General features: G+C 42.5%; 1 protein-coding gene across 2 annotated transcripts in view; it reads left to right on the forward strand.

The window, feature by feature from the left end:
- Positions 1–9,152: 9,152 nt before the first annotated feature.
- Positions 9,153–12,661, forward strand: part of LOC147028312 (gamma-aminobutyric acid type B receptor subunit 2-like) — a 92,438-nt gene continuing 88,929 nt past the window's right edge. The window contains exon 1 of one of the 2 annotated variants that reach the window (XM_085878598.1): positions 9,153–9,719. In XM_085878598.1, the coding sequence (XP_085734724.1) occupies positions 9,636–9,719 (84 nt within the window). In that variant the 5' untranslated portion in view covers positions 9,153–9,635. The remainder of the gene's footprint in view (positions 9,720–12,661) is intronic. The other variant, XM_085878597.1, reaches the window with a different exon arrangement.

A 12,661-nucleotide genomic window follows, 5' to 3' on the forward strand; every position in this document is an offset into this window, starting at 1 on the left:
AGACATTCTCCAGATGATCACAAGATCGCGAAATGAAATCGGAAACAATTACTCTTTACCCAATGAAATCGTGGGATTTTTGGATCAGAATTTCAGTCACCAATAGGAAACCCGCCTCTGCTGCCTCTGCTCCTTAAGTTCCGTGCTCCATGCTCAGATTGTCACAGATTTCCATTCGCTTATTTACATGACTGCCATGGCTCAAAAACTCCCAACAAAGAGTTGACGCTGGATGAGAAGGTCAAGATCATACAAAGTAACAAAATCAAGTCTCAGCGTAACCTCGCAGTTGAGTACGGTGTCAGCAAGTCACAGCTTCAGCGCATCTTGAAGAGAAAAGCCAAAATCATGACAGCATACGAAGAAAATGCTCCAATCAGAAAGAAACGCTTCAAAGTTCAAGAAAATCAGAATATCGACGAAATGACGTGGTTGTGGTTCAGTCGCGTTCGAGCATTGAATTGTGCTGTCTGCGGTCCGATGATAAAAGTGCACGCCATGGAGTTCGCACGGTCGCTTGAAGTTCCCGATGTAGATTTCACGGCATCCAACAGTTGACTTTCCCGATTCAAAGCTCGCCACAACATTAACTCTGCCAAAATTCCTGGGGAATCGGCCTCTGTTCCTCAAGAAGCAGTCGACAACTGGATCAAGCGCAATAATCGCACGATACGACCCCAAAGACATCTTCAATCTCGACGAGAGTGGGATGTTTTACCGCGCGATGCCAGACAGAACGCTCCGTGTTAAAGGGATGGAGTATAAAGGCGGGAAGCAATCGAAGGAACGTTTGACTGCTGCTTTCCTCGTCAACATGGTTAGTGAATTCCAGAAAACGCTTATCATCGGGAAATCTGCCACGCCTCGTTGTTTCCACAATCTCAACAAGTTTCCCGGTCATCTGGAGATCGAACAAGAAGGCCTGGATGCAGTCAGGTCTCTTCAAGGAGTGGATGCAAATGTTCAACGAGAAAATGCAACGGCAGCAAAGAAATGTCATCGTCTTCCTAGACAATGCAACATGCCACCCCGACCTCGAGCTCTCGAATGTGGAGTTTGTGTTCTTTCCCCCAAACACGACTTCGCGTCTCCAACCTCTCGACCAAGGGATCATTCACATGATTAAAGCAACGTGTAGAAAACAACTCGTACAGACTGTCCTCGCGAAAATGGACCTCTGTCAGCCAGGCGACACCGATGTTGTGAACGATTTTAAAAAGTGTGTTACTGTCTACGATGCCTGCACGTGGATCGCACAGGCCACAGCACAAGTCAGAGAATCCACCGTGAAGTCTTGTTTCGTTCGGTGTGGTTTCGGCGACAACGCGGTTGAGGGCGACGACGAAGACGATATCCCACTCGCCGATCTGCTCAAAAGAATGCAAGAAAATTACGGTTTGACGCCAGACATGGTTGATGACTACATTAACTGCGACGCAGACGTTCCCATGAAATGCGAGAACAATGAAATTAATCAAGTCCATGACGACGTGGTGGCTGAGTTTATCACTGACAATGGTGACGCTGATAACGACGACATTGATGACGACGACAACATGCAGGAGCCAACGATTACCACTCGAGAAGTAATGGACTGTATGGCGAAAACAAGGCCGTATCTTCTGTCCAACAATCTCGTACATTTACTGGACACCTTCGACAAACTACAGAATGGTATAGTATCGCTGAATTTTGCCACGTCATCCATGAGGCAGCGCACCCTGGACTCTTTTTTTCAACGTTGCTCAATAATAATCAAAATTACTGTTTCCGTGAATAATCCAAAAGACTTTCTGTGAATAATCAAAATTACTGTTTCTGTCTGTCTGTTTCTGTGAATAAAGTACAGTACGTGAATGTGAAATGTGAGATGTGAAATCCTGTACAAACAGTTGTTCCACTTAAGTTATTCAATTCAGGAATTACATGTATCAAGGAAGTTGTACATCTTTACCTGAAGACCTACCCAAATGGTGAAACCGGCTAAGGGGACCACCCCTCAAGCGGACCACTTTTGGCCAAGTCCCTTGGTTTGGTCCAAATGAGGATTTCCACTGCACTTGAAAAATCTTCTATTTTGCAAGTAACAAGGAAAAGATGTCATGCAGAGCACGATAGTTGCAAAATCCATAAAACTAATTTGACCTCAAAAATAATTGGTGGTTGAATTTCATAAACAAATATGCAACTCCTCTTCAAATTTCAAGTGAATCTGATGAAAACTGAGGATTTTAGAAATCTCACCAACATTTTTGACTTTTTGCCTATGTTGACCTTTTGACCTCAAAAACAAAAGGCTTCTCCCTTATGACAAACTTTACCATGTGGTGACATTTTGTGGAGATTGGTTTAAAATTGTGACCTGTATGCGACAAACAAACAGACAGACAAACTAATGAAAAAGCACTCATAGAGTGACAACTTGGCGAAACAGAACGGCACTCCGTGGAGAACATACCTCCGCCAGGCTGAATAATTTACATTTTGTATGCCACTGATCAGTCGGATCTGATTCCAGACCTAAACTAAAATCGAATCAGAATGTCATTATCACCTTACCAACTCTTCTATCTCATTTTGTCACAAGTCATCCACAACTTTTAGAGATAACATGTTCGACATAGTTTTTGGCCCCATCTCTCAACGGTGAAGAATCACCTGAAAAATTCTCGAATCCGGATCCGGTTTCAGATCTTCACCAAAATCGAAACAATTAGTCCTTGTCAAACACCCAACCTGTCCACCAAGTTTCATCCGAATCAGTCCTTACCTCTTTGAGATATCGTGCAATATCATTTTTGGCCCCATCTCTCAATGGTGAAAAATCAATTGAAAACTAAATAATTCTTGGATCCAGATCTAGATTCGGATCTTCACCAAAATTGAATCAATTCTTCCTTGTGGCACTCCCAACCTGTCCACCAAGCTTCGTGTGAATCCATCTATAACCTTTTCAGATACTGTGCTATATATAGTTTTGGCCCGATCTCTCAATGGTGAAGAATCACTGAAATAATTCTCAGATCTGGATCTGGATCTGGATCTTCAGCAAAATTTTGCATTGCCTTCCTTGGCCGGTCACCAACACGCACAAAAAAAAAACATTTCAGAACGATTGCTTGAAAACTCTGGCCAAAAATCATGTGACAAACAAACAGACAAAGAAACACGACAGACCAACAAAGTTGGCAAAAAATTAAAAAAAAATTCGCCAAGTAACAAACGGACCCAAATGCAATACCCTCACCTTCGGCGAGGGTGATCATGGTTCTATTGCAGCAACCAAGCTTTTTTATTTATTATTTTCTCTTTTACCTGCTGAACCATTGGCTCCATGCTTTGAAATATATTTCAAAGTACAACGCAAAAATATATAAAAGATACTTACCAAATTTTGAGAAGGTGACATAAAAATGATGACTGTATATAAATAATTATAATGATCCCCAGTTGGATTGTTTTCCTGGACAACGAACTGTTGGGTTCGATTGTTTTAATGGTCTGAGTTATTGTCACTTTAGGATGAGTTCACTTTTTAAGTCATGTGGTTTTATTTTGCTTCTCATAGCTTTTGCATATATGTAAAATTGGATTCCATTTCACTCTGCTGCTATAACTGTCCAAATATTGTTTCATTCGTCGTGAAATAAACAGGTTTAATTTGTCTTGTGGTGTGATATATTTCAGAGGCAAACGCAAAACATAAAGGTGAAGGCAACAAAGCTTTTTTGAGGTCATCATTGTTATCCGGAATCAGTCCGTGTCAGAGATCCACATTGAAAATGAAACCGCAGGACCTCATGGCGAATCTTTACATACAGCTATAATGTTGAGAGCTATCAGTCAACAATAAGCCATCATATCATATCATATATATCATGTCTTGTCTTGTGCACCATGCTCTATACATAACGCCGGTTCTGCCGAAGCAGTTTCTTGTCTAGGGTTACAATTCTGGACAGGTTGCCACTCCGATGCCAAATGCTCAAATGATTTTTCAGGAATTTGGAATCTGTTCAGGTTGCTAGCAATAACTCATCTACTCTTCACAAGGGACACCATGTGATATTTAATATCAACAAACAAATGCTGGAAGATGGGAATACGGAACACCCAGTTTAACGTCCATCCGAAGGATGGCACACACAGTAGTTTATTGCCCTGTTTGGAAAACACGAGGGAGATAGTTTGTGTCTGGCCTGGACTCAAACCCAGGTTGGACAGCTCAGAGGCAGCTGTGTAGACCTCTAGGCTATCCTGTCAGCGCAGAAGCCATCACATCAATAAAATACATTAATTATCCAGTGATGTGTGTTTTGTTCATTAGAAATAAGTAATTTGAGAAATATTTTGTCATGTTTAAATGAATCAAGACGATTAAGATCCACAATCCCAGTTGCGGGTAATTGCATCACGATGTATGTCATATTGCGTTTTGGAGCGGAAACATGCTGCATCCAATTATATTAGCCTGTGGTGCGTTGTTCCTGAAAACTTCAAATCAAAGAAAAGGATAAAATTTGTAATTGTCCAGCATGACCAATTTATTCGAATGTTTTTAATGTACGAGAGGAGTTTACTTCATTATTAATGGGGTGGATTGTGTTTGGTGAGACATTGACTTACAGTGATGTCATTTGGTTTTGAAGTAGCATGTGGGAGTCTTGAAAGTAGAAGGCTATGATCAGTGCTGACCAACGGTCCACCAATCCGTAAAGGTCAAGGTGAGGAAGAGTATGAAACGGAGTTCACATTCCATCTGGAGGGTGGGTGTGTGTGCTGCTACTGTCGAATAATATCCAGGTTGTATTTGAGTTATTCTGCACGAACTTTGCCACAAATATTCAAGTTCTTAATTTGTAAAAGTGTCTGACCAGCAACCAAGTGCGTTTCAAAACCCCCCACACATAGCCAGACGTGTTGCCACATTTTGTTTGTCGACCTTCATTTAACCTTTTTGGAACACCCCATGTCAGACAGCTACGACAGTTCGTACTCCAGTTCAAGTCAATGTTATTGATAGCAGTGTTGCATCAGTTCTGTAATCAGTGCGATATTTTCAAAGCCATTTAACTGATATTCATTCAGGAACTGTAGCGTTAAATTGGTTTACAAAATGTCAGCGTCAGCAGATTTGGATTGGCAAACGATCTCATTTTGACATTCTCTTAAATCTCAGTATGCAGTAATATTCGAGCCATTGTCGCATTCTGGCTCTATATGTTTGACCGATTCAGAGATTTCGCAACTATATTGCACCTGATTCTGAAACATTTTCACGTAATTTTCAAATGCTTTAACTTTGAGAAACATCCTGTTCATCCGACAGGAATTGCTGTTCATGTTCATCCCTTATTAAAACTTTTATAAAATAGATGTCGAGCATCTGCACTTTTATTTGAGAATGTCATAATATTATTTCACAACATACAGGAACCGTAGTGAACAAAAACAAATGGAAACAACAATGTAGTCACTTAATAGGGCATTGGGCCACCATGTGCGGCCATTACGGCCTGCATGCGCTGTGGCATAGAATCCACCTGGAATTCTGCAGGAGGGATGCAGCATCATTCTTCCACGAGAAAGTCAATCCCCTCAAACCTGTTTGATGGAGGTGGAAAATGCTGTCTCGGGAGTCATTCCAAAATATCCCATAAATGCTCGATTGTTCTGTGGATGGGGGGCATTGTCATTCTGGAAGACACCCCTCCTGGTAGGAGATAAATGCTACGGTGAAGATGATCACTCAGTACCATGAAGTAGCGATTAGCATTGACCTTGCCTTCTTTACTTATTTATTTGTATGCAGCCTGTGCCTGCTTGGCTGCATCATTTTCTGTGGGCGTGGCTGTGCCGCTGATGCAATACCCCCATGTTATCAGTACACTGGTACTCATTTGGCCAACCTCAGAAGGATTACAGGCTGAGTCAACCTGCCTGGTGTTAATTCAACGATGACAGGGACTTGAACTCAAGACCCTAAGATCTTCAGCCAGCCAGCCACCCTAACCATTAAGCAAATACCAGACTTACCTTGCCTTCTGATGGAATGATTACACCCAAACCATGCCAGGAAAATGTACCTCACGACATTACAGATCCACCAGAACCAAGCACTCAGGGTTGTCGAGTTCTTTAAGTCGGTGCCACACGTGCACTGTTCCGTTTGTCAAGAACATGGTGAAGGATGATTAATCGAACCATATCAAATTTCTCCATTGCTCCTTAGTCCAGTGCCTGTGCTCTTTGCACCACTGGACTAGCAAATATGCTTTGCCAGGTGTGATGAATGGTTTGTGCACTGCAACTCGACTGGTATCCTGCTCTGTGGAGTTCTCGGCAACTATTTTTGATGGATGAAATTTACAGTCAATTGATTTGCAATTGCTCACCTGCTTTGCCTTGCACTTCAAATTAATGCATGGATATTACGATCTTTAAGGATGCTCTTCCACCCATTGTTCCCTTTGCTGATGATGTCATTCCCTGCTGACATCACCTTAGATACTGTTGCTAATGAAACATCAGCAAGTTGATCTGTCTTTGTCACTGAATCTCCTGCGAAACGCACCCCAACCATCACCCGTCTTTCAAAGTCAATGAGGTCACCTCTTGCAGCCATACTCGCCATAATTATCGGCAAACAGCCCTGTGCAGCATTTTATACATGACCCTAAGCATGCTGGGATGTTATTTGTTTAATTAACACATGGGCCACACCTGTGTGGAAGCTGTTGCTTTCAATGTACTTGGTGTCCTTCATCTTCCCAAATGTTTCCATTTTTTTGGTCCATTACCTGTACATTTCCTGAATTAAGCTTAATAATACACTCAGATTTTTCAGTGTACATCGACGACACAGTGAGAAAATCATTGAAGTTTCCATTTTTTTTAAATTTCCAGACATGTCACTTAAATTTAACACTTGCTTGTACAAAATTAATCAAGCATTATCATAAATCTGGGTCTGCAAAAATGTATTTACAAGTGAACATTTTCTTAAAGTTATCTTTCTACAAATTGAATTCCTGGATTTGTCCAAAACAAGTAGAACCACAATTTTAACAGCTCCAAAAATTACCCCCCACTTGTGTTGTTGGCTGGGGAAGTTTTTTTGGCATGTCTTTCATGAACGGTTGGCCAGGCCTGACCGACTGAATGTGATTTGGCCAAGAATTTATAATTTGTTCAGGGTACAGGCAATAACTCACTTACTATTTACAAAAGACACTGAAATTTTGGGCTGGTAGACCAGTTTAACCTCCTTCCAATGTATGGTGCACAAAATGATGTCTCATCCTGCATGCAAAACATTAGTGTGACAGCTGGACAGAATAAAGGCGAGTGTGCAACTCGTTTAGTAGTGGGGCAACTAAGCTAAATATAGCATAACAATTGTGCATTTTGTGAGGAAAGCACCAAATTTGGCATACTAGTAGCCTAACATATTATGAACAGATTTGGATATTGGACCATCTCAAATTCAGCTGCTGATGGCTGTGGCAGCCATTTTCCACTGCTATCAAAAATTTTGCGATGGCCCAATATCCAAATCTGTTCATAATATGTTCGGCTACTAGTGTGCCAAATTTGGTGCTTTCCTCACAAAATGCACAATTGTTATGCTAAGTTGCCCCACTATAGCTATCTTAACAGCCATAATCATCATGGATGTTATGGTGAGCATTTCTGGTTGAATGGTTTGCATTAGCGGGAGCATTCTTCTGGGTGGCAGATGGATGGTTGTTGTTTGCGGATTATGCGGTTTTACAGTGTGACACATAATCTGCGGCAATGCTAACTCTAACAGCCAGGAGGTGTGATTGATGTTTCAACGATGAATGTGGTCATCATTGGTTAGATATTTTTCGGTATGCCATCCTGATTAGTACAAATAAGCCCGCAATCCAGATAGGCGGCTCTGTTTGATGTTTACCTGATGTTGACCATGTAATCTTTATCTGTTTGACAGAGTCGCCGGGCTGATACCTCCAGATTGGAGGTGATGCTTTGGTGTCGGACTTTATGTCCATTGGAGATTGGGGGAGTGCTTATCACACTCCACATATTTCGATATATGTATATATCTATACATATACATATATTTAAAGAAGAAGAAGGCATTTCCAACCAAAAGTAAGAACTGAGATCGACTCCGCTAATTTGAGCAAAAAAGCAAGAGCAGTCCCAGTCTGAGGTGACGTTTCACCAGCTTCAGGGTGCATGACTTGCCGCCCACTCCCTGCCCACCCTCCCCCCAATAGATGGATGCATCAACCTCGGTGTCTCTGTAACTACAAGCATATACAAAATGTCATCGCTCTCTGGCTTGAGCACACCCTAGCTTTTGCTTTCTGGCCTCTCTCTCTCTCTCTCTCTCTCTCTCTCTCTCTCTCTCTCTCTCTCTCTCTCTCTCTCTCTCTCTCTCTCTCTCTCTCTCTGTCTCTCTCTCTCTCTCTCTCTCTCTCTCTCTCTCTGTCTCTCTGTCTCTCTGTCTCTTTGTCTCTGTGTCTCTGTCTCTCTCTGTCTCTCTGTCTCTCTGTCTCTCTGTCTCTCTGTCTCTCTGTCTCTCTGTCTCTCTGTCTCTCTCTGTTTCTCTCTCTGTCTCTCTCTCTGTCTCTCTCTCTCTCTCTCTCTCTCTCTCTCTCTCTCTCTCTCTCTCTCTCTCTCTCTCTCTCTCTCTCTCTCTCTCTCTCTCTCTCTCTCTCTCTCTCTCTCTCTCTCTCTCTCTCTCTCTCTCTCTCTCTCTCTCTCTCTCTCTCTCTCTCTCTCTCTCTCTCTCTCTCTCTCTCTCTCTCTCTCTCTCTCTCTCTCTCTCTCTCTCTCTCTCTCTCTCTCTCTCTCTCTCTCTCTCTCTCTCTCTCTCTCTCTCTCTCTCTCTCTCTCTCTCTCTCTCTCTCTCTCTCTCTCTCTCTCTCTCTCTCTCCCTTTCTCCCATTCTCCCTTTCTCCCACCCTCTGGTCTATGGCTCCTATTCTTTTCCTGGCAGTGGAGATGAGGAAGCACCGTGCATGTTCTGCTTCAACACATGGGAGGGGGGGGTAGGTTTTGTCTTGCGGTTTGCAGTAAATTTTATTTATTTTTCCTTTAAGGTAAGGCTTGTTTTGTGTTGCCACCATTTTGCTGGGTTAGATTTGCTGTCATTTTATTTTATAACTGGCTGGGGAAAACTGTAGGTCATGGAAAAATGTGTGAAAATAGTTTTGAAAGCTAAACTCTGATGGTGACTCACTGTTCCATTGACACCGTTACTCCATTTTGGTAACAGTTATATATTATTCATATGGAGGTCAAGGTATGCACATTGTCTTGACTGGACACCAAATGTTTTCATAACAAGTCGTGATTGTTTATGACTGGTATCCATCTAATTTTCTCGATTTTAATTTTTCTCATTTTACCCCTCCCAACTTATTTTACTGATTGTGTATGTGTACATTAGATGCCATGCTTGTTTTAACAATCTGTTGTTGTGCTTTCAAACTCCCACAGAACAAAAATGCAGACCTTAATGGATAGAGGTTCCATGTCAGTAACCTGGTAAGTTTGTAACTTTCACGTACCTGTAACAAAATTGTCAATTCTTCCTACAGATCATTAAGGACCAGAAGCTGGTTGGGATTGTGGGAGCCATGCTGCTTATCGATTTGGTTATCCTCATCTTCTGGCAGGTCCTGGACCCACTCAAACTCAAGGAGGAGGAATTCCCATTGGAGGTAAACTTGAGAGCTACATGAGGTCAAACATTTGGAGGATAAGTGGAAATGGAAACAATGGATTGGGGAAAGAAAGGTTAACGTTCTAAAAAAAATTGAGGCAAAAAGTATGAAAACATATTTGTATCCATAATGCTTTGTGCTGATGGCTTGGTCTTTAGTTTTATATTCTGAGAAATGGCCAGTGAATCTATATAATGGAGGGACAGGATGATGTATGGATGGATGTTGTATGTTTGTTTCATCCACTCCTCGAAGAGGATTTGACCTGGGAAGCTGAAACTTTCAGGAATTACTGAGGGAACACTGAAGTTGTGCATGTGCCAGTTTTGTTTGATTTCATCAAGTTTTGGGAAAACAAAAAATTTCACCCAATTTGGAATTTTCTTCAGATGTAGAGGGAGGGTGGGGATGCAATTGGAATTATCCGAGCTGTATAACCATGAAGTAATATATGTGCACATAAGCAGTACGCACATTTTTTTCTTCATGTACATAACCCGGATTAATACTAATTTTGGGAGCGTTCGAGGCAGTTGCCTCTTCACCGCCCAAATAAAGCAATGTGTCAGAAGAACGTGTTGCATGCACAAGATCACCCGTAAGGTGGATACTCTACCAGCACCAGGGGAAGATCCAAGGGGGATACTCGGCACCCCGCCCCCCCCCCCCAAAAAAAATACCCTTCCCCTCCTGTCAAAAGCAGTTGTTTTTTTCACATGCATTGAGGTGTATGTAACTGAAGATGTAGTCTCAGAATGTGAGATCACCCGATATTCCTCAGACCATAGCTGATGTTGAATGTGTTCAACATGTGACTGATTTGTACCAATCAGTTTGTTCCCACGGTGGATATATTTGATGATGAACAAATTACCAGAATCATTTGTCATCAGAGATGTTTCTTTTCTCCTAACCATTCATGAACCAAGAAGTGGAATGGTATCCCAAATATTAGATAATCCAGAGACCCTATCATTCTATTTGAATTTGGCACGTAGTCTGTTTTCAAGACTCTAGAACATGCTTTTTGACAATGGGGAATTATCCAGCGTATAGAATAGGCATCATATATGTTGGAGAAGAAAGCTTTGTTACAAGTGATTTACATCATCGAGGTGATGAAGGAAATTGTTCAGCTGATGGTGAAACCATAATTTTTATGGTCACTTCCATGTTACCTCATGGTCACCAATCATGTTCGGTGATATACTTCAGGCTGCTCAGCTAATACTCGGCAGCCTCGGCTTCACTTTTCAACCCCCCTAAATTTTGTTTATTCGCTCATGATAGCGAGCTAAAAAGTATGGCGATCAAGAGTCATCTGTACTAAGTACAATATAGCCGAGTTTCGTGGACCGTTGATGCCTCGTCGAGGAGGAGATATTAAACACTTACGAAGTCCGTCTAAAAACTAACAGGAATGACTTCACAGAAATTTTATTCCAAAAAATATATTGAAATCACAGCTTGTCCCCTTCAAAATAGTTTCCCTCCAGTCTCACACACTTGTCCATCCTCTTCTTCCATGCTTCAATGCACTCCCGGAAAGCTTCTTCAGGAATCCTCCAGAGCTCCATTGTCACGGCCCTTTTAATGGCCTCCACATCAGCAAACCGGGTCCCCTTGATCACCCCCTTGAGCTTGGAGAATAGGAAAAAATCACAAGGGGCCAAGTCTGGCGAATACGGGGATTGCTCCAGAGTTGGCACTTTCCTTTTCGCCAGAAACTGTCGGATGTTCAGGGCACTGTGAGCAGGGGCGTTGTCATGGTGGAGCACCCAGGCGTTGTTCTCCCACAGATCCCTCCTCTTGTCCCGGACTGATCTCATGAATCACCGGAGGATCTCCTTGTACACGTATTGATTCACTGTTTGACCCTGTGGTAGAACTCAAAGTGGACGATGCCTTTGATGTCAAAAAACGTGATGAGCATCACCTTGACCTTCGACTTCGACATCCTTGCTTTCTTTGGTTTTGGTGATGTCGGACTTTTCCACTGATGACTCTGCCGTTTGGTCTCAGGATCGTATTTGAATATCCACGATTCATTGCCAGTAATGACTCGACCAAGCAGGTCTGGATCGTCCTCGAGACGTTTGGTAATGTCTTGACTGACAGCGACTCTTTTCTGTTTATGGTCCTCTGACAACAACTTGGGGACCATCTTTGCACACACCTTGCACATTTCGAGATTTTCAGTTATGATGCTCCAGACAGTGTCCTTGTTAATGGAAAGTTCCTCAGCAATCATCCGCACCGTGAGTCGACGATCTTTACACACCACCTGCTTCACACGCTCGATGTTGTCCACCGTTTTGCTCGTTGAAGGTCTTCTAGACCGTGGATCATCTTCAACCTCCTCCCATCCCTCTTTGAACCTCTTGTGCCATCCAAGTGCATGTGTACGCGATATCGTTTCTTCCCCGTAGACTTGCTGCAGCATTGCAAAGGATTCGGAAGGTGTTTTGCTCAGCTTGGCAAGAAACTTCAGATTGGCTCTCTGCTCACGACTCACAGCGCAATGACTCGGACTAGACAACGTGTGAAGCACGACCTGTAAAAAAAAATCACACAATGAGCGCAGTCAACCATCACCAATCATATATATTGCTGGAATGTTGCGAAAGACTGTGACGTAACCCATTCATTCAAGTTGTGTAAGTGGAGCACACAGCAGGCACAGTCCCGTTATTTTTTATACCGACCTCGTAGCTCCATTATAGTATTGATGTTCCATGTTTTGGACGAGCTTGTGATTGTATCCAGATCTGCAAAGAGTGAAGAGGTTGCTACTTGCCGATCTGAGGGATGTCAGATGGTACGGCAGAGGGTGGAGTCATCAGCAAAGAGATAAAGAGGATTTTCCAGAGAGTCAGAGAGATCATTGATGAAAACCAGAAAAAGAACAGGGTCCAGGAAGCTGCCTTGAGGAACTCCAG

The sequence above is a fragment of the Eptatretus burgeri genome, chromosome 4 (genome assembly GCF_056783735.1).
Source record: "Eptatretus burgeri isolate ZD-2024b chromosome 4, Ebu_testis_v1, whole genome shotgun sequence".
In the NCBI taxonomy this organism is placed as follows: domain Eukaryota; kingdom Metazoa; phylum Chordata; class Myxini; order Myxiniformes; family Myxinidae; genus Eptatretus; species Eptatretus burgeri.